At 41.2% G+C, this 25,808-nt stretch overlaps 3 protein-coding genes across 4 annotated transcripts; all 3 read left to right on the forward strand.

The window, feature by feature from the left end:
* Window positions 1-1,893: 1,893 nt before the first annotated feature.
* On the forward strand, window positions 1,894-9,792 carry oafb (OAF homolog b (Drosophila)). 2 transcript variants are annotated; one of them, XR_004776230.1, is made up of 5 exons: window positions 1,894-2,429; window positions 5,756-5,890; window positions 6,237-6,417; window positions 7,004-7,338; window positions 8,219-9,792. XR_004776230.1 is itself a non-coding variant. In XM_027015868.2 (4 exons), exons 1-4 carry the CDS (start codon window positions 2,205-2,207, stop codon window positions 7,264-7,266), a joined length of 804 nt encoding a protein of 267 aa, XP_026871669.2. In that variant the 5' UTR covers window positions 1,894-2,204; the 3' UTR covers window positions 7,267-9,792. The 2 variants fall into 2 exon arrangements, 1 of the variants encoding a protein (XP_026871669.2); XM_027015868.2 differs by having other exon boundaries at window positions 7,004-9,792.
* A 2,249-nt stretch (window positions 9,793-12,041) lies between these two features.
* pou2f3 (POU class 2 homeobox 3) lies at window positions 12,042-19,516 on the forward strand. The gene is made up of 12 exons (XM_027015894.2): window positions 12,042-12,090; window positions 15,019-15,053; window positions 15,862-15,963; window positions 16,104-16,209; window positions 17,117-17,205; window positions 17,282-17,458; window positions 17,659-17,800; window positions 18,079-18,212; window positions 18,357-18,521; window positions 18,816-18,858; window positions 18,957-19,071; window positions 19,461-19,516. The coding sequence occupies exons 1-12, from the start codon at window positions 12,042-12,044 to the stop codon at window positions 19,498-19,500; spliced, it is 1,197 nt and encodes a 398-aa protein (XP_026871695.1). The 3' UTR covers window positions 19,501-19,516.
* A 3,763-nt stretch (window positions 19,517-23,279) lies between these two features.
* foxr1 (forkhead box R1) lies at window positions 23,280-25,583 on the forward strand. The gene is made up of 6 exons (XM_027015904.2): window positions 23,280-23,400; window positions 23,482-23,589; window positions 23,663-23,892; window positions 24,387-24,655; window positions 25,010-25,242; window positions 25,488-25,583. Exons 1-6 carry the CDS (start codon window positions 23,280-23,282, stop codon window positions 25,514-25,516), a joined length of 990 nt encoding a protein of 329 aa, XP_026871705.1. The 3' UTR covers window positions 25,517-25,583.
* Window positions 25,584-25,808: the final 225 nt, after the last annotated feature.

Genomic DNA, 25,808 nt, shown 5'->3' on the forward strand with positions numbered 1-25,808 from the left:
TGTTGTTGTTATTTACACACTCACACCCCCGATGATCGGTAATGACCAGCAGAGGGATCCACTTTACACAGTTAATGTTGACTCCCTACATTATTTTCACTGGTGTAAAACAAACTAGATTTAGAGTCCGGAACATAAGCGATTCCCTGTCTGTCCTCCTGTCCTCTGTCAGTATTTCACTGAGTTATCAATAAATTCTCCAAAGTTAAAGTAGGTCTATGACTACATCAGACGCAGTGTGACAAGACCGCCTATGAGAACAGACCTTCATCCAAAAATTTCAATACCAGTTTTCTTTAATAATACATTTGTAAAGGTGTTTTTTTTGTCTTACAGCTTATTCGAAACGCTACAGAATAGTTTAGGTTTTTAATGAAGTCATGGTTGGTTGCATAAGCACACTGAGATATTGTCACTAAAATAATACACAAGCTTTGTGCAATTTCTGTTTCACTTTTGCTCTATTTCAGTTGTTTAATTTGAGCTCAGCTATTGCCTCCAGCTAGAACGTTCTCTAAAATCACAGAATCACCAAGGGGATAAGAGCATTCCGGTGTCAGATCCGGGACATTTGCTCAGAGTCAAGTAAAAATCAATAAAAAGTAAATGACTCCTCCACACCCCATCAAAGCCCTCCTCAGACCATCCTCCTCGTGTTACAGAAGCCTGCGATTTATGCAAATTCATCCCAGCCAAATGAACTTCACCTCAGTTTGCAAAACAACAGTAAATGGCAATATGAATCTTATATTTGCATCACATTAAATCTTTAGAAAATACATCCTAACAGCCAAATCATCTACGCTACTGTATGAAAATGGGTAAAAGTCCATCCGCTATCTTCAGCCTTTGATAGTCTCATGGTTGTACCAGTGTTAAGCTACTATTCATGTTTACGAACTTGCGCGGTTCAATCTAATTAGTAGCCTACGTTCTTAACCTGAAATAAGATCAAATTTAATCAGAACATTAAAACATGTTTTTAAAACTGTGTTGTTTAACCGAAATTTGCAGAAGTACAGATGTTTATTGAATGGTAAAGTTCCGTCTGGGACTGGGTAGCTCATAGAGGCGCGCGTTTGGAGTGTCTCCTGAGAGTCTGTTCGAGCGTTGAACAGATACATGAGCTCACTGGTGAAAGGGATCCGTAGGTGCCTCGCACGAAAGCCGCTGGTGTTACCGTCCACATGTGCTTCACTAGAGGTACTTCACAAGCCGCCGACATTTCCACGCCGGAGTCATTTTGACCGTCTGTCACATGTGTGACAAATCTGGTATGGCAGTATGGCAAAAGCCTGTTGGAGAACGTCTATGATGGGGTGTTTAAGACTCAAAAAAGTTCAGCCTAATACAGAAACATACTAATACAGAACGCGACGTTGTAGGTTCTGTTCTCTTTGTGAGCTTTTGCTGGCATTACTTCACCTTTTTTTAGCCTACATTTTTACAGAAGAATTGAGCAAGCCAGCAACTCACAAACGGTCCGCCTGACTTTCACGTAAATACTGTAAAATATTAGTACAAAAGCTCGAGGCCCAATTAAGAGTAAGAGCGCCTAAGCCCCTTAATACCTATAAAGGTAAGCTCAGTACCTTTAATTCACTATTCGCTGTGTAATATTTAATACGAGATTCATTCATTCATTCATTCATTCATTCATTCATTTTCCTTAAGATAAACACCCACTTAGCAATCAACTAACAAATTGCATCTTTGGGTCTGGCAGCGGAATTCAGGAGCCACGCGTGGGACCGACTTTTAAAGACACAGCGCCCTAAAATAGGTTGCTGTGTCTTTAAAAGTCGGTCCCACGCGTGGCTGAGGACCTGAAGAGTTGCAGAAGTTTGGAGGAAGTGACGGGGGAGTTCTGAATGTGGGATCTGGGGAAAGTTGCAGCCTTACGACCGGAGGCAAAAAAAAAAAAAAAAAACTGCTCAGATGGCTAACGAGTGGGAATCGGACATGAAAAATCACTATCGGTCGTCAGTAACTAGCTTAGTCTGAATACCGAGAAGAAGTTTGTGTCCCGGCGATCTTGAACGAGTTGCAATAATGAGTAGTATATTTTTTTCTTCAGCTGCACCTCCTGCGTAAATCAGTGCTTGTTTTACAGTGTTCGTTTTGTTGATTTAAGTTATTCAAGCGATATGTCCCATTGTTGTGTTAAATGATTCAGGATCAATTTTCCTGAGTCCTTTTTTGTAATGTCCTCGCGGGATCTTTTACCAATTTCACTTCAAATACCGTTCGTTGTCGTTGCCATTTTATTTTCAATAAGTGCGTGTTCAGAGTTAAAAGTTTTAGTTCGTTTAAAAGATGGCCAAATAACGCAAGAGCTTTTAGAAGCGGACAGCGAAAGGGACATCATCACACTGGAGTTCAAACAAGGAGATGGAGCTCTTATAACGTTCCTGGCCGATTTCAAGCGGGTGAGTAGTCAAGACTACGAATTTTAGAAATAATTGTTGGCAAATACCCGTTAAACTTGGGTTTATGGAGTAAAATTGTTCTAAGCCCGACTATTATTATCTCAACCAGTTTAGGAGTACGTAGCTAAATCGATCAGTTCAATATCAATATGCAATACTCTGTCTACTACTCTGCTCGACTGTTTAAAACGAAGTGCACAGTTGTAACCGACACATACTGGGTTTAGAACCTTTATAACGTATGTTGGTTAGATTTTTTTTGTTTGTTTGTTTGTCGTGAGGTATTGTTGATGTATTCAATTTAAATAAGCCTGACTGAGCAGCAAACTACAATAATCGCCCCAACCCAGCAAGATAATCTGTTGTAGTCCATTACATTATGTACAGCTGCAAGTTCATGGTATGAGTAAATGATAGGAGATTCCCATCTCCTACAAATACCTAATCGGTTTTCTCCAAAACACAGTTTCTTTGAAACCTTCATAGTACTTTTGGTACATTTGCTGAACCGTTTCAGTCCAAGTTTGTCTCTTGTTGCCTCCTGGGCCTACTCTGGAACACAGAGCAACTTTTCTGTTTTGACTGACTCGATTTGGAGATCGGGCTCCATATATGTGCTTCCAGAGTGATCCACTCAGCAAATGTGGGAGGATCCCTGGATGGGGTCTGACTGTTGGGTGCCAAGGAGTAGGTACAGTGTCAACTGTGCACTGCAGCCAAGCTATTTCCTAAGGAAAGAAACTGTAAAAGGTGTAGCAGCAGTCAGGCAAAACATTCAGAAGTGTGCCAAATTGCAGAGGGGGCCAAGAACAAGATACTGAACTGCCTGTATTCAGTATTGGTTGTGTTAAGTCAAATGTGTTAAGTCAGACAGTCAAAATGTGGTCTACCACGAGTTACAGTACGCTATATTTATTTACTTTTTGCCCACATCTCATTCAAGTTTAACTCGTCATTTCCTGGCTCATATGTCATGCCAAAACCGCAATCTGTCCCAGCCCCGACATGATCGCTGTGGCGATAAGATTTGCTGGAGAAAGAGAGGCCTGAGCACAGTGCTCTCAAAGGAGGAGCTTGACTGAGCCGCCAGTGCTGAGTGGCATTGTCTGCTGGTTGGGTTGGGAATGGGGTGGTGGGTTGTTTAGACAGATACAGTATGTCGTGCCGAAGCAGGCTTATGCGGGTCTAACCAAACCGAGAGGCCACTGCAGACAGAGCCCAGTTGAGGAGCGCTTACCCCACATTTAAGGAGTACTGGCAAGTAGAAATCAGTGCATTGCATTCAGTTATTAGGTGCTTGCAGTGTTTTCCATGTGAACGACACATACTCTGATTCAGATGACCGTTTAGGAAATGGGGTGGATTTCTTATTCTCATTCTCAGGGAGTATCTGAAAGGACAGATCTTACGGACTTGTCCCAAGGAGACTCTCAACTGCTCTGCAGTTCAGTAGCTGTGCATTCACCAGTGCAAAACATGGAGTGCATAGCTTTGTCAATGAGTTCTCTTCTGTGGCTCTCATTATTTGGTTTTGCCTAATCTTTCCCTTGGGTAGTATGCTTCTACCTGTACCTGAGGCATCAATTGAGTGTTTTGAAACACATACGTTAGACTCAGTGTATCGGACTTTCCTTCAGCTTTTGCTATCAGAAGACCTGAGGGTGTAAATGGTAGTGCTAAACTGGGGAAAGGCCATAGGAGGGCCCATGGGGACTGCTTCATAAAGATTGACAGCCAATTCACCCAATAAAAAGCATGTGAATGATAAATGAAGTTTAGTTTTTTGTTTGTTTATTCGTTTTATTTCTTATCTTTGTCATATGCAGACTAATCATAAACAAAGAATATGCAGTATATTATTTTTCTGTTCAACAGCTATGTTGTATTTTTATTCAATTCAGGGATATCTAGGTTTGATAGAATGGGTTACTTTGGCACATTTGCAGGTGTGCTAGCTAGTTCAGATAATGGTTAGCTAAGCCAGGCTAGGCAATCATGTGGTCATGGTGAAGGAAAGAGAAGAGTCACATGTGTTGAGAAAAAAAAAAAGCTTCTGCTCCTTCGTAACCTCACTGGTGCAAACCACGCCTGATACCCTGACAGAGACACCAGCCTTCTCAGGACTGTGGAGTTCTCCTGTCCTCTGGTCGGACACACAAGCAGGGAAAAGTGAGGGTCTCGCTCTCTCTCTGATTCGACTTCACAGCATGTTCACGTTCACCCGGAGTAGGTCATGCTCTGAGAACCCCCTGTCTCTGAATGCTAAAAGGTTGTTGGGGTTGGAACGTCACCTTCTACGTGTCTTAATTACACTCACTGTGGCTTTTCATTGGCTCCTTCTGCACCTGTCATGCATAAAGCTGGCTAGTTATAAGGATAGGAGGAGGAGGAGGTGGAACTGGAGTTTCATGTGCCCTGCTAACCTGGGATTATCTGCATTTTAATGACCCTGCTTCACTTTGATCGCTTCTGTAAACAGCCTGCTTCAGCTTCTTTTACAATGCTGATTTTGGCGGGGGGGGGAATGGAGAAGAAGGAAAAAAAGTGAATCTGTTTGTAACTGATGTTCTTATCTTCACTGCTTCTGCCTGGCATTCATGGATTTAGCATTTTCCACTTCCAAATGATTTGAATTGTCTTTTTTGCCGGTTTTTACACTATTAGTTAAACTAGTTGGAAAACTATATTTGCATTACCTGTGTTTTAATCCCCTGTAGTGCCAGATACTAGGGCTGTTTCAGATTGTTCTGTGACATTCTGAACTGCTGAGACTGATTATGATTTCTGTGATTGCTGGAAATCAGGGCCAGGAAGTATTTGTGGTGGCAATGGCTCTTTGTCATAGTTATGTCACTAAACAACTCTGGTTGCTGCGTATGTCTGAGATCAATAATTTGGAGGTATGGACTTTGTGTGTTTCTTTTTATTAATATTCAAATAAGAGGTTTACCACAGTTTGTGTTAAATCAATCAGTGAATTCCTATCTTAAGCAATACCACCTTAACAGTTCTGCTGCTCTGAACATGGTTGGGGGGGGGGGGGACGACTTACTGAACAAGGTTTATTCCGTGCTGAACCGTATTTATATGGAAATGTGATTTGAATAGTTACAGTTCAACAGCTTCTCAAAGTCGTTCGACCCAAGACTAGATGCCATTTTTGCACCATTTAGTCTTGCATCTCATTTGAACCTGCTAACTAAGCTTCTGCAGCCTGTGATTGGCTCCCACAGAGCTGGATGAAGACACAAACTAAAGGCCCCGATCGAGATGTTTTGCGTAGCAGCTTGGAGACCTCCATGTTGGTTCCTTCTGCTCTCTTCCAGAATGTGAAGGTCCTCCGGGCGCTAGTGCTGGGTGAGCCCGAGCGCGGCCAGACACAATACCAAGCCCTGTGCTTCATCACCACACTACAACATGGAGATATCATCCCCAGCGAGGCCATGGCCAGACTCAGACAGGTCAGGCTCGTCACAATAAAGGGCTGCAAAGAAGCACTCAACTGCTAAAACTACTATCTAGTAGCTGCCTAATGGCATTATGTGTTATCACTTAACTTAATGAAATCAATTGCTAAGTGGTGGCTAGTAGGTTTTTAATGTTAGTCTCATTATAATTTGGTTATGCAGTTCCTTTAACAGTGTTCAACCTCTTACCCATAGTAAATGTAGCCTTTTTTAAAAATTGCAAGATTTAATGGTTCTGGTTGATTTCATTACTTCAAGCTTAGCAATAAAACCAGTAACATCATACAACAACAGGAACTTGAGATTTCTATGCCCTAAAATGTGGTGCTGAACCTTGTAGAAAAACCCCCATGTGGTGCGGATCGCGGAGGAGAAACGTGGCATGGAGCGGATGAGCATGAATGTGGCGGTGAACCTGACTTTATCCTGGTACCTCAGCTCCCACATCCGCAACGTTTGCCGAGATGCCCGTGACCTCATCCTCACACGCCAGCAAGACGTTAGGCTCTGGCTAGAAAAGGGTTGGTGTCTACCAGAAGGATGAGGTTCCAACTCCCATATTCACTTCTGTATGGCTTGCATATCACCAGGAAGTATCATACAAAGATGATGGCTCCCAACACTGTTATAGCATGTAAATGCTTAGCATATGAATTTCAGGTGGTTATTTATATTCACAATTGGGGCATTTAGTTGATGCTTTTATGACAACTGAGTACAACTTGAGCAATTGAGGGTTAAGGGTCATGCTCAGGGGCCTAACAGTGGCAACTTGGCAGTGGTGGAGCTTGAAACAGCAGCCTTCCAATTACAAGTCAAGTACATAAACCACTGAGCTACCACTGCCAAATCACAAATTTGTGATTTGTGACTGAATTTGTGATTTATAGATGGTTATCATTTAAAGGAAGTTTGTAGTCATTAATTAGCTTTCAGTCAACATAGTAATTTTCCATATTTTCAAGTTGTAGGCAACTAATCCTTTTGCCACAGCGAATATGGCTTATGTAAATGAAATTCTATGAACTTTGAACTTTGTTCCCTCTTAATGGTCCTGTTCTGTGTCCATGACTTGCGTCTTGGCACGGATCTTTTTCTGCTGTGCAGGCGTGGAGGGCTCCGTGTTCCAGAACTTGGCAGGCACGGGTGCTGGCCTGCAGGACTGCGGCTCCGCGCCGGACGCCCAGCAGCCTTGCACGTGCAGCTACAACCTGCGGTTGGAGTGGTACCCATGTGCGTTGAAGTACTGCCGTGGCCACAGCCCCGGTTCCGGGCCCCACCGCTGTGGCATCAGGAGTTGCAGCAAAGGCTACCGCTTCGATTTCCGTACACCGCACCGCCAGCTCTGCATGTGGGATGAGGGAAGCTGACACTGCTGTGGATCTGGACTGCCGTACCCATTGCCCCTGCAAGCGTCACTTCACAGATCACACAGTTTTTAGGTAAAAATAAAGACCTATTTGATGGGATTTCTTTCTCTTTTTTTTTAGTTCCATTAGGGTGAGAATTGACTTTTTATAGTTATGAGGTACTTTCATATGTCTTCAAGGACCAATATGTAATAACATGAAGCATTTAAAATGGCCACTGCAGACCAAATTCAAAATACTGGAGGGAGTTGTCTGCTCCTGCTGCCTTCTCCACAGACTCAGCACACTGATGCAGATGTTATGAACTGCATCACTAACTTGGTGCAGTTCTCCTTGGCTGAAAAGCTCAATGCTTTGCTAGCTATCTTTTCAAGGGAAAAATAACTAGCTAGCTAGCCAGCCAACTCCACATGGATGTTAAATCCTTCTGGGCCCTAAGCTGTGTCCATCTTTCAAATACGCTGCCAATATTTAATCATGGTTTAGTACACTTCTGTGTAGATTTTTGGGTCGGGCAGAATCAAGCATCTTTTGTTTCTGATCTGGCAACCTCTGGTATCGAAATGAGCAGTGGATGGGATCACAGACCAAAACACACTTTCCACTCTGAAATGGAAATCACAAAGAACATCATACTGGCTGTAGCACTGTTGTCAGAAAAGTATGTATTTCAACTTGATATGTTTCCTTAATCTGTCAGGGTCATTTTTAACAGTAAATTTATTACATATTGTTCCTTTTAATATGGTGGATCTGTATAAAAGAACAAAATGTGCCTGAACAAAATACAGTTCATGGTTTTAAAATAAGTGTCATCTGATCTTGAAGGCATGGTTGGAATACCTATGAATTTAAGAAAAAACACCTTTGTTGGTGTAATTTATTTTGAACTAATACAAGTTGAAGGGTCACTTTAAAGTGGTTAAAAATTGATTGACTTTGTTTTGCCCAGGGAAATATCCACCACCATTTCCACTGCAAAGATGTGTTGTCAAGGTGCAGAGTCTGTGCTGCAGCGTCTCGTAGATCTTCAGGCGTTAACACGGTGTGCCTGAAAGGACAAAGGAGTTTTGGTCTTGAACCGTCAGATCAATTCTTGATCCTTTATTCCTGCAGTCCATACAGTTTAGTCTCAGGGCAAGATCCCTCTTAGGCTAGAGGTAGACGGCAGGGGTTGTTTGTTCCGTTTGTCTTACACTTTTACAGTTCTGCATGGTTTTTACATTGCTGAAACGATGAATGTTAAAAGTGTACTGGAATTTTTAGTAGGCTTTCTGAGTCTCTTGGAGAATTTATGTGGTAGAATTATTTTTGATTTAATGTGTTTTTTTGTTGTTGTTTTTTTTCCCCCTCTCTTTATTGGATGTTTGTGTTTGTTTGGGGGGGTTATTGTTGTATGTTTTGCAAAATTGCAAGATGGTAAGATGTTAGGCAGGCCATTCCTTTACAGTTTTGGAAGGTGGAAACTTTAGCTGTAGGCTGGTCATATCTTAACTAAAATCAGCAATTAAAAAAGTTATGTGAATTACAAATACTGTATTACACAAGGTACAATATTTCTTTCTAGTCTTTTTTTAAGTTAATTTTCATGCTGTATTTTTCATGCTGTATTTTACTGTATGTCTCAGCTAAGATGTTTAAGTTAATACTCCAGTATAAGCTTGCAACCCTGGAAAAACTTGGCTTATGGTTTGAGGTATGAAATAGCCTATGTTCTGTCCTGCAACAAAAATAGCTATGGCAGTAGCCGTGACAGTTACATGGTTGTTTTTGTGTTGTCTGTTTACTGCTAATATATTCAAGTAATGCCAAATACGCACAGGACACAACTTGCAGAACAACTGTTACTATAAGTCTAACTAATTGTCACTTACATTTCAATTACCCCAGTGTCAGGTATGTCCTTGTGGGTTGGTAGAGTACAGTAGGGCAGTATGGGGCCAGTTATGAGAGGCAGGTGAAGGTTTTGCACAGTGCAGTATTGTTTTCATAGTAGGGGTGGGGGTTCGAGATGGTTCCCTTCACAATCGCTTTGTCGCGTTCACAGACGACGCCACTACTTGTGTTCTTATAAAACAGCCCTCCTGCGTGAGTGTCTTATGAGGGACATCTGAAAGAACAAAAACAAACCCACTACGGTACAAACACACAGTAGTGAGTAATTTACTTGTTTACAGTTTTTCAATTTGTATTTCCAATTTCACAGTTTAGCGAGTATTCCTACACAAATGATATTGTTGGTTGTTTGCGATTTGTTTCTGAAACTACATCTACTCAGGGTTCTTTCTTCGATTTGTACACCGGTACTGCCAAAAGGATACGATGCAACTGGACCTTTTATACCTTTCAGTACTTAAAACTGAAATGGTATTACTCATACATACTTTTAGGCGTTCGTTATCCTTATCAGTATGAAAATGTTTAAAAATGTCTTCTTTCAGTACTCGCAATTAAGGTTTTGTTTTATACAGTTTATGATCATTTCCATATTTGGTTGGTTTAACATGCATGTTACATAACCGCATGCATGCATAATGTTATGACTAAATAAAACAATTTTATTTCAGAATTTTGTCGTGTGTATTTTGACCCGTAGTTTCTGAATTGAATGCTTCCAACTGATAAAAAAAGGTATATTTAGTAGGGATGTTACCGATCGCGAATAATATGAAAACTTTACCGCCTTAGATTGTTTTGTTTTGTTTTTGTTTTTTTTATGCAAATTAATCATATTACCAAATTTCACCCCAGTTTCCTCCCGTAAATCCCGCACGTGTTTGTACCTGGCTGGATCATTATGGAAGGCGTGGACACGTCATACTTTAACGGAGGAGGCATAATGCAGTGTGCTGAACAAGAAGCTTTGTTTTAAAAAGCTTCCAGATAGAAGTTTAGATACAACTAAAGTGTGCACATATTGCAGTGATGAACTAACTATCTTTCCCACCTTCGGGCAAAGAACATCTTTGCTGATGCTAGCACTGAGACAGTTTATATCCATATTCGTCAAATAAAACTGGCAAAGTACGGCTAGTGAAGGTGCGTCAACAAAGCGACAGCTAAGATAGGTTAACCAATGGCTCGCCAGTGCATATTGCACAAAAATACTTGGCTATACTTGCCTCAACAGTGAGAGACTCTTCTTTGGTAGGCCACATTTTGCAGAAGAAGGTCGGATACGTAATCTGAAAATGTCTAGGCTAGTCTGCCTGAGCAACTGGTTAAATGTAGATTTTATGATCTGGAGTCATCTCACGCAAATTCACTATTTCAAGTAATCTTATTCAGCTAAGATGAGAGATTATGATAAAGTTTTTGAAAAGCTTCTTCTAACCAATTTATCATGCATTCCTTTTTTTCCAGTACTACACATGTATCTCCCAGAAAATACAAACAATAGTATTTTAATATTTCATCAATTTCTAAACTTCATGATTAATCAGTTTACTATTGTGATTAACTACATTTTTTAATAATTTGACACCGCTAATAGTTAGCTTTTGTTAAAAAAAAATAAAAAAAATAATAATAATTAAATTACTACCCCAAAAATATCTATCTTTAATTACTTTTTTCTTTTGAACACTGCCCTCTCGTGTCAGTTGTATATAATTGCACGTTGTCTTTCGGCGTCAATTGTGTCTAACTGCCTAGTCCTCAGGCAAAAGGTACGTTCAGGATGTCCTGTTCAAACAAAGACACATAACAGTGACAAAAGTCAGAAAGCTACTATGTCAGTTGACTAGTGTCTACTTAAGCAGCTGATCCTTGAATACAATATATTTAATATGGCCTAGATTCATTGGCTATTGTACACAACTGTCACCCTTACCATATTTGAACTGAACTGTATTTAGCATCAGAAACATAAACCATATCAAGCAGCACTTCCCTCAGATGATTGAAGTCCAAACTTTAGACCAGCATCATAACGCTCTCCCAACCTTTTTAAAACACAGACAAGTTAGGCACCATACCAGCACAAAAGAGTTTAAAGCATTTAGAAGCATGACATCATTTCAATAAACAATATGAAGCATAAGAAATGTAAACAAATTTAAAGTCTGAGAAATTTAAAGTCTGAGAAGCAAGACACTCCAGTGCTTTTTCAAAGCTTGCCGTCTCCCTCTTTGTTGTTTTATGCAAAAAGGCTGAGTGTGGATAGGACACACCATGGGCCTTATGCAAATCCACTGTCTATCAGCTCACACGGGTCCTGAAAAAGGTGGAGGCTTCTCCACTAACCCACTTTGTCAAACATTGAAGTCTCCCTTGGCATCCTCGAGTCCCGTCTGGAGCCTGTTCTTGTCCCGAACCTGGAGAGAAACGCGGAAGAACAAAGAGGAACCTACCTGCCATCTCCTCATCACGGTGAGCACCTGAGCTTCTCTGAAACATCCTCCCTCCACTTCCCCAACAAAACCTGCTGACTTCCCCAGCTGGCGTGACTTTCGGCCCGAGACATATCGCTTTGCATGGTCACTCGTTAGCGCTGGCCTGCTTTAAGCGCTGGACTATTTAAATGTTTTTGACTAGGAGAGATTAGGGTGACGGAGATCGAGCGATTTTGTGGCGGAGCCCGAATAGGGATCCCCTTGGCCCTTATGAATATTATAACGAGCCCTTTACATAGAAGAGATCAATTGCCGGAGGCATTAGAATAAACCTCAAGATCATTTTCCTGGCTGTGGCCCATGCCATGAATCAGCCCAGTGTCCACATAAAGTTGTGATCCTGTAGGAAAATCAGCCATATTTATCATTGCAGATATTATGATGAGTGCAGACGCCGTGGAGCACAGGGAGCCTCAGCACGGACATGCAGGTAAGGAGTGGCCGGGCTTGGACCCCCACGTCTGCTGGAATGTAAGAACAGGCTTGTGGATACAGAGGAGGGGATGGCTGCTGTTGCATTTTGAGTTAACCTGGTGCTAAAGGTGAAACAAGGACATTCATTGCAATAACTGTGTTTTTCTTGCTGTGGAGGTACCTCTTAAAATTTGTATGATTAACTGAGAATGAAGCCGGAAAGCAAATAGCACAGTTTCAGTAAAAACAGACATGCTGATGAAGGCAGTGGAATCGCTTGTGTTGTAGGGCTGCAAGTTCAATACTGTCATAGTGTAAATTGAGACTTAGCACAAGAGGAAAAATAAATGATTGGCTTTTCATACAAAGGACTTACTCAATGGACATATGTCCACTGGCTCAATGCTTTGTCTGGAGCTTGTTTGTTATTGACGTCGGTTCACCGCTCTCGGACAAGGCGGATTCGCATTCGTCTGTCACCAGGAACGTTTGTGGCTTTTGTCCAGTTGGAGAGTTCTGCTCTTTGTCGCAGCCGCCGCCGACTTATTCTCAGGCAAGTCTGTGCAGAACCCATCAGGATATTCTCAACCGTAACTGCTAGGTCGCATGACTGGGTCTTAACTTTCGTCATTACCCTCAAGGGCTTTTATTTATTTATTTATTTTGCTCCTTTATTTAAACTGTAACAAGTTGAAGAATGTGAAAATGCAAATACAGGCATGTTGTGTAGTAATTACATGATTTGAATGTACTCTATGGTCTTAACTACTTGTATGAAGTATCAAAAAAAGTTATTTCTTTTAACTCCCAGTGAAGAGGTAAATGTGTAGTAAGAACAGCACATGAAGTGTTCGTAATACATATTCATCCATTAGAGTAAAGCTCAAAAGAGAAACTGATTAACGTTAACCCCACCTGAGATTTTTTGGTGAGGTTTGTAGTATACACTTACAGTACAATAATGAAATTGTGGATGATTCAGACATGAAAGGGTGTGTGTAGCTCTAGGATGTGATGTTCATGATGGACATGGAGCTTACCAGGATGTGTGTCTGCTTGGGGGAAGGGGTGGGTTGTTTGCAGTGAAGTGTTCACTCCCTGAGGCAGAACTAAAGCCGAGTTACCTCAGCACAGAGCACGGTATCTAAAATGAGGAACTTGCGTTCTGAGAGAGCACAGCATGGAAAAAGAACGTTTATTTGTTATATTGTTTCCTGTAATATGAAATGTTTCAGTTATAAATTCTGGCTACACAGACACATGTTTATAATCACATAGTATGCTTCTGAAGAACAGCAGACATGTTTTTGAGTTTATGGACACAGACGAATATATCAAAATTGTAATTATTCTAGTGAACAGAGAAGTCTTTTCTTTCAAAAATATTCTTTCACTGTATCAGATTAGTTCATAAATGAGGGTGAAAGTTATAATGAAAACATAAGACAAAAGAACATGTGACTAATAAAAAGTGTTCTCTATTATTCACTGAATGGTTTTATCTACAATTGTAGCCTATGATTGTATTCTAATTTACCTCATTTGAAATGCCAAATTAAATCATTAACATTTTAAAATACCTAGGGTAATACATGAGATCATTCGAATTTTTGTCATGCAGGTCCTGTAAATAATTGGACCGGTGACTGCCACTAAAGGGTTCGCTAAAACCTGACCCAAAAGTAGCAACTTACTTGCTTTATCTTTACCTTGTAACCTGAGAAGCTGCTTCATGCAGTGTTTTGGGTATAATCAGAGGACACGGTGGAAAAAATAAACAGAGGCCTCATGTCAAACAGCAAAACAAACAGCAAACACACATAAATGGTGGGAGGGTTTGAGGCTTTCCAAAAGCAATCAGAAGCTATAATAAATCAGTGAGAATCGCCATAATTACTATGTTTTTCTCCGAGCCTCCTACAGCCTGTGTTGAAAAAAAACTGATGTGTTTTTTGTTCACCAGTGAGTTCTTGTCAAATGTATAAAGCTTACACAACAATAGAATAAAGAGCCAACCTGTGTTTACAATGTTACTGTCATATGCAGTTGTTGTCTTTGTTATCTTGTGAAGAGGGTTGAACCTGCTACTAGTTGTGGTTATATAACAATGTTCTAATGTACGAGGTATGAGGATGCTATCTTTGCAGTGCTTATTCAGAGAGCAAGCTGAAACCAAGTCAACAATCTGAAAACCAAAAATGGTTTTCATGTTCAAACTGTGGTACTGGGAGCCCACAAATCTTATCAAGAACCCTTTATGTGCTCATTTTAAAGGTTGCAGAGAGTGAGAATCTAGTACTCATCAGTAACTGATTAACGTTGAACGTCTCCAGTGTTGTAGGCACCTTTCAGCTGAATGCTGGCTATTTTCAGCATTAGTGCCTGCAGTAGATTGTTTTCAGGTCTGTGAAAGTTTGCTGTGAGTGTGTGCACAGGGGGAGAAAAAAGACTTTAACAGTGAAAGAACAGAGTAAGATGCACCTGGGGGTTTGTAAACATTCAAATATGAGGGCCTGTGAAAGGTTGCCATGGATACGTGCTTATTTGCATGGGTGCTTCATTTCCATACTGGAAGTTTGGTTCAGGGAGGAGGGCCGATTTCCATAGCACGGGATGAGCGAGTGCCAATGCACTAACCACAGGCTCACACAGCTCCATTTGAATTTCAAATAAGGAGTGATTACCTGGCACTGCCGACCTTTGAACTCCCATAGCCCTGCATGAGCAGGCATGATGGTTAATATGACTAACTTTTGGAGAGGCAGATACGATCATACATTATCTTTATACATACAACATTAGCAAGTTACTTTTTTTAGAGTCAAAGATGCTATGGTCATTTTCAATACATAGAGATCTGCTTAGTGGATTTTTTTCATGGTGTTTAAGTGATATCCCTTAAGTCAACATTGCACTATTTAACAATATTGCCTTCTCTCTACAGACATTGAACAAAATGGCATTGACTTCACAAGACAGGTAACTGCATAAATTAATATTCAAGACTGCATAAAAAGTTTTCACCATTTGCATGTTACAGAGCCCATGCGTCTTCATACAATAACATCACAAACAAATGTTTAACGGCTTCCGAAAGTCAGCTTCACGCACTGCAGCATAATTCATGTCAACTACAATTAGCTCGGTTTGCCACACACTGGCCAGTGTTGTCATGCAGTGTTGTGTAGAGGACTGCATAGAGTTCTGTGTCCAGGAACTAGCCCTGGGCCCCTGAAACTCATTTGCATATGCTGAGGGCCTGCGGCGAGGGAAGGCATGTTTTTCAAAAGCTCCCTCCTGTAGAACGAGTCGGGCAGCCTTACTCGTGTTTGTGTGGATGCACACAAGCACACGCATGCGTGCAATATACACACACGTGCGCACACACACCTGTATAAACACACGGCATCACAAAAACATTTGTGAAATAGGGACCAGGTTTGAAGGTCCTTAAAAAATGCCAATCTTTCAAAAATTTCCCCAACATAGTTGTGGACAGAGTAGCTGTGACTGTCACAGATCAGGTTTGTTTTTGGTCTCTTCCTGCAGTGTTTCGGCTTGGAAACTTTTCTGCCTTACTGTACAAATGATTTGGGCCAAAACTTTAGGGACATGATTTGGCCTAGCACACTTCCACTATGTAAGCAGCTCGATATTCAGGGCAAAGAGTTCCAGGAATATTTCTCTCCTATCCACTCATTAGTCACAAACCAAATACACAAAATATTTTTTCATGTGAAACTCCCCTTTAAGAGATGAAGCTGACTGGGTTTGTTGCCATCCACAGATAAAGACAGAGGACCTAAATGATTCTCCGCACTCCACCTCATCGCACAAGACATGCCACCTGACACAGGGGTCACCGGTGGCAACAGGACAGCTGCCTGGGGTACCCAATTGTTATTTCCAACTTGCACAGCCATGTAGCAGATTAGACAATGTTGATTTATGGGCTATTGCAAAGTGCCTTTAGTTATGTAATGGACATAATCACTTTAAGAAGGCCATTGTGATGTAACGTGATTGCAGGAGCTGCCATCACTACACCCGCTGCCCCAGCTGGTCCTCATGCCTGGCTCCCACCTGTCCTCCTCTTCACCCTTCCTCATCTCTCAGACCCAGCCTGGGCATCAAGGTCAGTCCAACAGGACTGGAGCCAGCCCGCAAGTGCACACACATGTGCTTTGCCTTCAGCTGTTAGTCTTGAATGCAGGGTGCAGGAGCTAAGCAATGGATTTCATTGGGTCAAAGATGTGTAACTGTGATACAGAGGAATGCTGGGAATTCATATTGTACCTTTATCCTGACCAATAGCCTTTAGAACTTCTCTTTCAAAGCAGCACCCTGACATAAAAAAAAAAAAAAAATCAGAAAGGAAACATATACAAATGGAATGGTTAGAAAGGCTTGGAAAGACAATTTCTACAAACACAGCATCATTTTCTCTTTGATTTGTGTATTACGTTGTCCACAGGAAAATGTCACTGACTCCAATAACAGAGTTCAGTCACTACAGGCTGAAGCATACCTATTTCATCCCTATTCTAACTAGCTTCTTTAAAACAGTTAGGCTTTCTGGAAAATAACAGAGCAAAAATCATCTACATAGGTCCTCCATAGCCTGGGAAATCCATTTCCATTCACAAGGACATTTACAAAGACCAGAGCTTAAAATACTACAAATACCATATGGACATCCTTTCAGAAACACTCTTGACTAACACCCTTGCCCACAGTCTGACCATCCTTGAGTTGAGTACTGTGGAATTATAACTTGTTGGTTTTCAAAACCACGTGTGATCCCAAGTTATATCGTTCAGAACGCAATTTACAGACAACAGAAAGCTCCCTCTGGAACCTCAACCCCGCTGGCTCTTTTTCATGTTGCGGTCTTTCAGATAAAGACAGAGTATCTGATGCTGTTTCCATAAAAATCCCTACATTGACCTAAAATATTAGTTGTGTATTTCAGGGGCATTGCTGCACGTGAAAGCAATTCGCACCATGTCTCACAGTCACCTATTGCGTTCTCATTCCCACAGCTCTGCTGCAGCCAAACCTCCTGTCCCTGCAGACCCAGTCACAGCCAGGTCTTCTGCAGCACCAGCCAGGCCTGGCCCTCACACCTCAGGTAAGGTCTCTGGGCCCCAAAGGGGTAGTTGTCAATTCATCCAGTGGCCGTGTGGCACCGTTGTCTTTCTCTGCAGGCAATGGGTCGGACGGGCCTAGCTGGGTCCTCCTTGGACAGCCACTTGGACATGTCCCACCTGTCGGTACCGAAGAACGCAGGAGCATCTCAGCAGGATGAGCCCAATGATCTGGAGGAGCTGGAGCAGTTTGCAAAGTCCTTCAAACAGAGGCGGATCAAGCTGGGCTTCACACAGGCAAGGACGCCCACTCACTATAGTCAGCTTTTCTTCCAGCAAGATCTGCCAAGGGAATTGGATCATGGTGTTTCAGGTTTATTCGATGAGTGCTTTTCACAGAAGATATTAGAACGTTTTGTTTTGTGTTTGGCAGAAGGCTACAGCCAAGTAGATGTTAATAGGACTGCAATGGTGTTTTGATGTGATGGATCTTTCAGGGTGATGTGGGCCTGGCTATGGGGAAGCTCTATGGGAACGATTTCAGTCAGACCACCATCTCCCGTTTCGAGGCTCTGAACCTCAGCTTCAAGAACATGTGCAAGCTCAAGCCCTTGCTGGAGAAATGGTTGAGTGATGCAGGTACACACACATAAAGCCACGCATGAGGAGTACTGAAGGTCCTGCATACTCCCGTAGCTCAAACCAGAGCAAAGTACTAATGACACCAAGGTCATAGGTTCAATCCCCAAAGAGCCCACATACCATCATACTGAACTTATGTAAGTCACTGTGGATAACAGTGTCTACGAAATGCTGGAAATAAATAAAAGAAAGGTTGATGGTTTAGTAACACTTCTTCATAGAGAATGCAGGAGCACTGGTGCTCTTTTGACAGTGTGTGCCTTGTCCATCCTCAGAAAACTCTCCCTCTGATTCCATGGCCAATCCCACAACCTTACCGCCTCTCATGGAGGGCTACGGGAGAAAGAGAAAAAAGCGGACAAGCATCGAGACCAACATCAAACTTACATTGGAGAAGCGCTTCCTAGATGTACGTACTTGACACCCTTGAACAAAGTTCATGGCTTCTAGTTTCGAGTTCTCTGGCACTGGAGAGATCTAATTCAACAAGTGTATCAGGACTGCACAGCACCTTGTAGCTGAGGTGGTTAATCAGTTTGCTGACTGTTTATAGAACCCCAAGCCAAACTCAGAAGAGATCACACTGATCTCAGAGCAGCTGTCTATGGAGAAGGAAGTGGTGCGGGTGTGGTTCTGTAACCGGCGGCAGAAGGAGAAGAGGATCTACTGCCCAGTCTCCACCTCACCTGTAAAGACCCACAACTATAATGCCAGACTGGTGAGTCTGGGTATTTTCATTAAAGACATCCAAGCTAACGGATCCCACTGTCACTGTTTATTTACTTCATCAGCCATTACAGAACCCTGTGTCAATGACCCAGCCACCCACAGCAATTCCTGAGTTTGCTAACAGGGAATAGCAAATAGTAAATGCACTTCTTGTAATCTGTGGTTTATTTGAGTGGGTCAACTGCGGCTTAAAAAAAATGCCTACAATTTTTAAAATTTATCTTACAAATTCCCTCTGAAGCATGTCACCTTTCCAACTAATATAGGTCATTTCCTGTTTCAGCCACCCACTACCAGAACATTCAGTCCTCTTGCCTCAGGAGGTGGTAAGTCTGATTTGAAAGCAGTGTTGAACAAATAGAGATGGAATTGTTTTTCACCTGTGCTGTATATGCATGCATTAGCAAGGCATTGTTTTCTACAGTGTCCAGCAGCTCCTCTCCAAACAGCCCAAGTCGAAGCTCTTCCCCCAACACCCTGTCCTCTTCCTCCAGCCCTCTGACATCACAGGCAGTCAACCAATCCTTCAATCCTACGAGGTAAAGCCCACTGACTTACATTTAGCACCAATTACCTGGTGTAATTTTGAGCAATTTAAGGTTAAGGCTTGAACCGGCAAACTTCTGATTACTAGTCAAGTACCTTAACCACTTAGCTACCACTGCCCCACTTGATACTGTAGACACTTGATACCGCAGGCATCCAATATGGTAATATTTGAAGTCATGAGCATGTACTCTGTAGCACACAAATGATTTGTTTTCTCATTGTGTATATGGAAGTTCCAGTTGAAGTGCCCTTCCACTAGAGGGCAGGCATGCAGAATGAGAGTTAAACAAGTCTCATGCATTCAGATGTTGAATATTTTGAGTCAGGAAACCATGAAACGTGTATTGTTACAGTTTTCTTTTCTTTTTTTTTCTTCCAGCTCATGGTATCGTTGGAACACCAATACATATCACCACTGAGTTATCTAGATTAAAAGGAGTGTAATGAAGTGCTGATGTTTACAGTTCTCCTGGTGGGTGAGTCCCCACGTAGGGTGACCACTTTTCTGGTTCACACGCTGCCTTCAAAGTGGTGGAGCTCTGAAGTTTCCAGCTAAGACGTTTTCATGACAAGAAGGAAAAAAGCCTCATCATAAGCCCCATGCATTCCAGCCATCTGTCTCCACCAAGGTCGAAATGTGAAAAGAGAAAAGAGGGACCAATATTTTAGGTTTATATGGTGTCAAAATGTCTGGAGGGATATTGCTGTTTGAAGACAACGTTTACTTAACCGCTTAAACCACATACATTTAGCCAATCCTGATATATTTCAATATGAAGGTGTGTTTCAGGATATTTCAATATGAAGGTATAAATATGTAGTTCATATGTGACAACATGAACGCATTCATGCTGCAGAAAGTAACAATAACAGAATTTGAATATGCAGATATATCTAGCATTGACTTAAAAAAAAATGAAGCAATCACTGACAATACATAGCACTTATCACTAATCAGGCACATTTCTGAGTCTAGAATCAAATGCTTACTGACTCTTACTATATTTTGTTTATGAATGTTTTTAACATAAACTTTTGTGTACTTTTTGGAATGGAAGAAAATATAGTTGAAAAGGGAACCTTTGTGGGTTTAACTTTTTCATATGAAGCAGTACAAAGCATTTGAAGTCCCTTAACTTTCACACTTCACCTTTAAGACTTGATGACCTAATGCCACTGTTTGTGTATTTTCTTGTTTCATGAAGCATAAAGATGTTTTTTTTTTTTTGTAATGCCAATAACCATTGTGTACATTTCAGTGCTGGACATGACAGTATGTTTTATTGTTTAACACCTATTAAATCACTTATGCTCGTCTCTGTACTTATTTTCACTAGTAGATTGTTTTTGTCAATTTCCAGGAGACCGCTACTACAAAATGCACATCTCATATTTAAGCCTTTCAGCATCTGTGCTTTGTAACTCTAGACTGAAGTATACAAATTAAAATAATTTTAAAATATACAGAATTATAGAATAATAGTAGATTCCACTGTTATGTGATAGAGGTGAGCTAGTAGGTGGGTACGTTGGTAGGGAAACTGATTCTTCTTTAACCACTGATAGCATGCTTGAGTAAAAATTTAGTTGAAAATAATAATGAAAGGTAAGCACAAATAGTCTTGTTCTGTTAGTTGTCAGCACAGACCTAGGATGCAATACAACCCCTCAACACACACACACACACACACACACACACCACTCAGAGTGTGTAGGGAGGGCTGGCTGTAATCTCATATATCCCTGGTCAAATCTGTTTCCCTCGATTCTTCTGACGGCTTGATACTGCGTGTCCGGTGCCCATTCCCAGCCTGTTGCCTACTTCCCAAGGAGCAAAACACATGGAACTTGGCGCCCAGCGAAAATGCTATAGCCATACTCTTTATCTTTGGAGGATTCACCGCCCTAATCAACGCAGGTATTGGGGAGCTCAAATCTAGTGAAATCAAAACATGATGTCTTATTTACTTATTGTGAGGACTGGAAAGGTGAGATTTTACCTACCAAACTAGTTAGCATACTTTAATTATGGATATTTTTGTGGACATACATAGCAAAACACTAGTTTCAACAGTTTTGTCACTTAACGTTACAACGTTCCTTACAGCTGAACAAAGTGAGAGAGTGAGAGAGAGAGAGAGAGAGAGAGAGAGAGAGAGAGAGAGAGAGAGAGAGAGAGAGAGAGAGAGAGAGAGAGAGCGAGAGTGTGTGTGTGTTAAACCGTGTATTTCCCAGCCAGCTGTGTTGACGGTCAATGATGGGGTGATGGCAGGATGATTCTCTGATTCTGTACAGCTCAGTCCGCCTCCTGTGAATTTGAAGTGCGGAACATCGATTGAGCACCTCAGTACAAACACCAATGAAAACACAATGCTTGACTTGTAACTTTACGCTATATATATGGACCTCAATTCCAAATCCAGTACTATATTTTGGAATCACTACTAGTTAATGGAACAATTAGCATAAGTTTTTTGATACTTCATCAGTCCATGGAAATTAGTAGTATTGAGAACTCCTGTGTTGTGACCTCTAACTGTGCCTACACCTGTCCGTACAGAAGTGGGTGTTGCAATATAGGCTCCCATGGTGAGGTTTAGGCCAGTGTTTGTATATCAAATAACATCCATTCAAATGCAACAGAGGTTTGAAATATTCAGTATATATTGTTTACAGTAAAATGCTTCCTGATTGTGGACATGCTCTTGTCTATGTTGTGGTAGTAAGTAGAGTTTAATTTGAGCCTATTGTTCCAATTTCAGAGACCTTGACTGGTATTTTCATGTACAAATAACATCAATACAAGAGGACCAACTGCACTCTGTAACTGCAGAAACATTGGTTACCAACTGATTAACCTTACTGGTGGCACAGAGTTGTACAATGGATATACAAGTCTGGATTATCTGAAAAAACTGAAAAACCTCACCATTAGTAAAGTCTCTGTGCTTGACTTCATTAGCAATTTACAAACCTAGCCAGTAGCAAATCAAAATCAGTGAAAGAAGTGCGTGTATGTGTACGTGCATGCATTTGACTGCAATAATGGTCATGTTTTGTCTTTTAGGCTCCACTATAGGATAGAACAGACAACAGTCTATAATGGCAACAATTGGTAAGGCTGCACTAACCAGTCGCTTTATTTGAAAAACCTACTTTGTGTGTTCCGAATATTGTCTGAGTCTATAGCCTGTTGCCTCACTGAATTTGTTAGCCATCTTTTAGCGCTTCAGTGGTCAGCTTCTTACCGCAGGCCTACCGTTGGCTAAATATTTGTAGATGGCAGACCACTCCGAACATTGCATATATATATATATATATATAATGCCATAAAAGCATAACTTCTGCATTTTGGTTGTTGTTATCTTTCTTTCTTTTTTCCTTTAAAAAAAAAAGGAAAAAAAAGAATTGAAAATCTGATGATTTTCAATTAAAGTATTATGTTTTAATCTTGTTTTATTTGGCACATTTTAATATTCATTAATATCTTATATTTATTTTAAATATATTTAATTTATAAACAAATGCATTTATAAATATTTTCAACACAGCTAAGGTTTGCAATTCCTGGGAGTAGTCCCTGGACCTGTTAAGGAGACGCGAGATAATTACATTTTTCGATTGTTTTATTTTACATTTTTTTTATTGTATTTAAACAGCAGTGAAAGTGTTTTGCCTGTGGTCTTAAACAATTCATTATTTTTTCCAAAAGATAGTGTTAAAATGTCTAATTCTATAGCAGGGACATTGAATTATTATTAATGACAGCTCCCTGTTAACCACCTAGCTGCATCCAGTTCACAATATATTTAATAATACGGATAACAGTGAAAATAAAACGTTTTGTTTTTGTTTTGTTTTTTTTCTAAAAAAAAAAAAAAAAAAAGGAAAATTAATTTGGAAGTTATGTTTGCCGAGTCGGTCAAACCATTGATTTGCACGTGTCTATAACGTGAACAACAGTAGTTATTTCTTTGAGCTTGTCAGTTATTATTCGCAATGCCAGTATGGGCAACGCTTACTAAATGTGTAAGGGACGACGGTGACTTCTCTTATATTATCAAAAAGGCCTTAATTGCGAGCACCTGTTACGAAGATAAAATGGCAAAATCACCCGTTATGATTTCCCAGTTCTGGCTGGCTCATGAAATGTCACATAACTTAAAATTTAACGGCATAAGATTACCCAGTGAGGAAAATGTTCCTAAATCTTCAAGCGAGAGAGAAATTTTTCGATCTTCATTTAACTACGGGGTTGCACGACTGGGACATGAGCGAGGATATTAAACTGACGACAACGACCGATCAGTTCTACCAAGGTACAAATTACATGACATTAAAAGTAAAATAAACTGCTTCGATGTTCGACAAGTTAACCTCTCGCTAACACCGTTCAACAGACGAAAAGCAAAATGACCAATATTTGGCGCAGTGGCGTTACTCAAGGATCTCGAGGAGAACGCTACCAGGAGCGGACTCAACGCACCGAGGCTCTGCTGATTGTGAAGGTGTGCTTATACTTAGTAAACCTTAAATAATCTTCATCTTAACCTTAACCTTCGCTTAATGTTTGACTTACAGAATCTATAATCCACCCAAATCTGTGGCTGATGGTAAACCCCAATAAAGCTTGCCCTATAACATACCCTAATAATGCAAATAAGCCATCACTCCCCCAAATGCCAGTAGACCCACCTGCCACAAGTTCTTACCTGCCAGCACCTGTACAAAACATGCACCATTTTCCCTCATCTGGTGAAGCCTGGCTAGATGGGTCAGTGCATGATGCATCTCTCTCCAGTGAATACCAGGTGAGACCCTGAGAACAACCCAGTGCTCCCTTGCTGATGGCCCCTCTGGTCCAGAACTGGAGGGTATTTCACAAAGCAGGATTTCTCAGTAAGCATAGTAACTAAGCCAAAAATGACGATTGGCAAACAGCAATGTCTTTTATGCTTCTTCTACTGGATAGTTTTGACTTTTGGATCAAGTCAAAATCTGACTCAAATCTCACTGTGTGAAATCCTGACTTGTGAAATACCCCTCTGGTCTTGTATTCTCTTTAGACCTTTAAACCTTTTAAAAAGTAGTTTCCTTCCTTTAGTAAGCACTTTCACTCTGCAATAAACAACTTAATGTAAATGTTATAAAATAATATCCTAACCACCACAGTGTAGCCCTCTTTTTACAAGACTTTTGCATACTTGATGACATTCATTCCAACCAGAATAAAAATACATAGAATCTTGGATTGCTGTCGTAGGCATTACAATCATGAGTTCCACCCACTCTTCTGTCACTCAAGCCCACTGAGGACGATGCATCCTCGGTGGACGTGCCCATCTGCCGCAAGGTGAAGGGTGCGCGAAAGAGCCATGCTCCTGCAGGCTCATCCCCACGCAGGCGGGGCCTAGCCCAGAGCAGGAGGCTGCAGAGGGCACTGCAGGACTGCCGCAACCTGAAGAGCGGGGCATGGCCTCGGCCGCCCGTCAACTACTGCATCCTCATTGCCATGGCACTGAGCAGTAGCCGCACAGGCAGCCTGAATGTGCAGCAGATCTACAACTTCACCAGGTGAACACAGGACATGCTTTCAACAGTTGCTGATTTTTGCACTCGCTCCTCAAATTTGGAAGGTTTTGCTGAGTTGGTTTTTTAAAAATGGCTTGTCATTTGTTTTTCTTCTCTTCTGACTCCCCACACAACTGAGATTGACACAAATGGATGGCTCTTGTGCTCTGGGAACTGGGCCAGGACAAAAATGTGGAGTGGCTGGATACTTTATTAAGCAAATGTTAGCCAGAAACAGCCATTAAAATTAAAATCATTTCTCCATATGTGACTAGTTTTATTGGTGTTTTGACCTAAGCCCTTCACTTGTATAGATGACTGTCGGGTCAACCGTTGCCATCCATCATGTTTCCCTAGAGAGCACTTCCCTTTCTTTCTCACGGCTCCCGATGGCTGGAAAAACACCATCCGCCATAACCTGTGCTTCAGCAACAGCTTCAAGAAGACTCCACAGCAAGTGACCGGGGAGGGCAGGAGAAAGTCCTGTCTATGGCACCTGACCCTGGACGGCCGGCGAAGACTGAGGAACGAAATCCATACGCTCACCGCTGACTCTTTAAGAATGCTGAAGAGGAGCATGAACTTCCCAGGTGAGATGGCAGATGCAGCAGTGTGTGGTGAGGGGCCCTGATTTGTTTTGGGGTTTTTTTGATCAGGTAATCCTGCAAAAAGCTAAAGGTGCTTCAGTACTTTCTTGCCTGTGTCCTTTCTTTGTTCAGTGTGGGTCTATGGAAAAGTATAGGTTACTATAGCTAAGTGCTGGGGAAGTACACCATAGTCATTTTACCTTTGTCTTCCCTTGCTTAATCTATTTCCTTTTCTCTTTTCTTTACAGATATGATTCAAGCACTGTTCAAGTTGTAATCAGAGGTGCTTGGCAAGAATTTAAAATGAAGACCCATTTTGAAATGAAAAGCCTACTCTAGCATGATGACTGAAAGCTAATATTATGATTTTTTTCGTGTTGTTTTTCCTTTATCTATTATGTTTATCCCTTTGAGGTTTTCCTTAATTTAAAAAAAATATGTATGTATATATATATATATATATATACACTACTTCATGCATCAACCAGGATGTCAAAGCGTTCTATCGTTTTTTGTTACTCATCCAAGACACTAGACGGCAGTAAAGCCATTTGGAGAGCGTTTGCTAC

This window comes from Electrophorus electricus, chromosome 6 (assembly GCF_013358815.1).
Source record: "Electrophorus electricus isolate fEleEle1 chromosome 6, fEleEle1.pri, whole genome shotgun sequence".
NCBI classification, from domain to species: domain Eukaryota; kingdom Metazoa; phylum Chordata; class Actinopteri; order Gymnotiformes; family Gymnotidae; genus Electrophorus; species Electrophorus electricus.

Bases quoted from the DNA above. Each gene is read 5' to 3' on its own strand.
- oafb (XM_027015868.2), top strand. From the start codon at position 2,205: ATGTCCTCGCGGGATCTTTTACCAATTTCACTTCAAATACCGTTCGTT. The intron at 2,430-5,755 runs GTGAGTAGTCAA...GCTCTCTTCCAG, and splicing joins TCCTGGCCGATTTCAAGCGG to AATGTGAAGGTCCTCCGGGC. The intron at 5,891-6,236 runs GTCAGGCTCGTC...TGAACCTTGTAG, and splicing joins CCATGGCCAGACTCAGACAG to AAAAACCCCCATGTGGTGCG.
- pou2f3 (XM_027015894.2), top strand. From the start codon at position 12,042: ATGAGTGCAGACGCCGTGGAGCACAGGGAGCCTCAGCACGGACATGCA. The intron at 17,459-17,658 runs GCAAGGACGCCC...TGGATCTTTCAG, and splicing joins TCAAGCTGGGCTTCACACAG to GGTGATGTGGGCCTGGCTAT. The intron at 19,072-19,460 runs GTAAAGCCCACT...TTTTTCTTCCAG, and splicing joins CAATCCTTCAATCCTACGAG to CTCATGGTATCGTTGGAACA.
- foxr1 (XM_027015904.2), top strand. From the start codon at position 23,280: ATGTTCCTAAATCTTCAAGCGAGAGAGAAATTTTTCGATCTTCATTTA. The intron at 23,590-23,662 runs GTGTGCTTATAC...TTTGACTTACAG, and splicing joins AGGCTCTGCTGATTGTGAAG to AATCTATAATCCACCCAAAT. The intron at 23,893-24,386 runs GTGAGACCCTGA...CTGTCACTCAAG, and splicing joins CTCTCTCCAGTGAATACCAG to CCCACTGAGGACGATGCATC.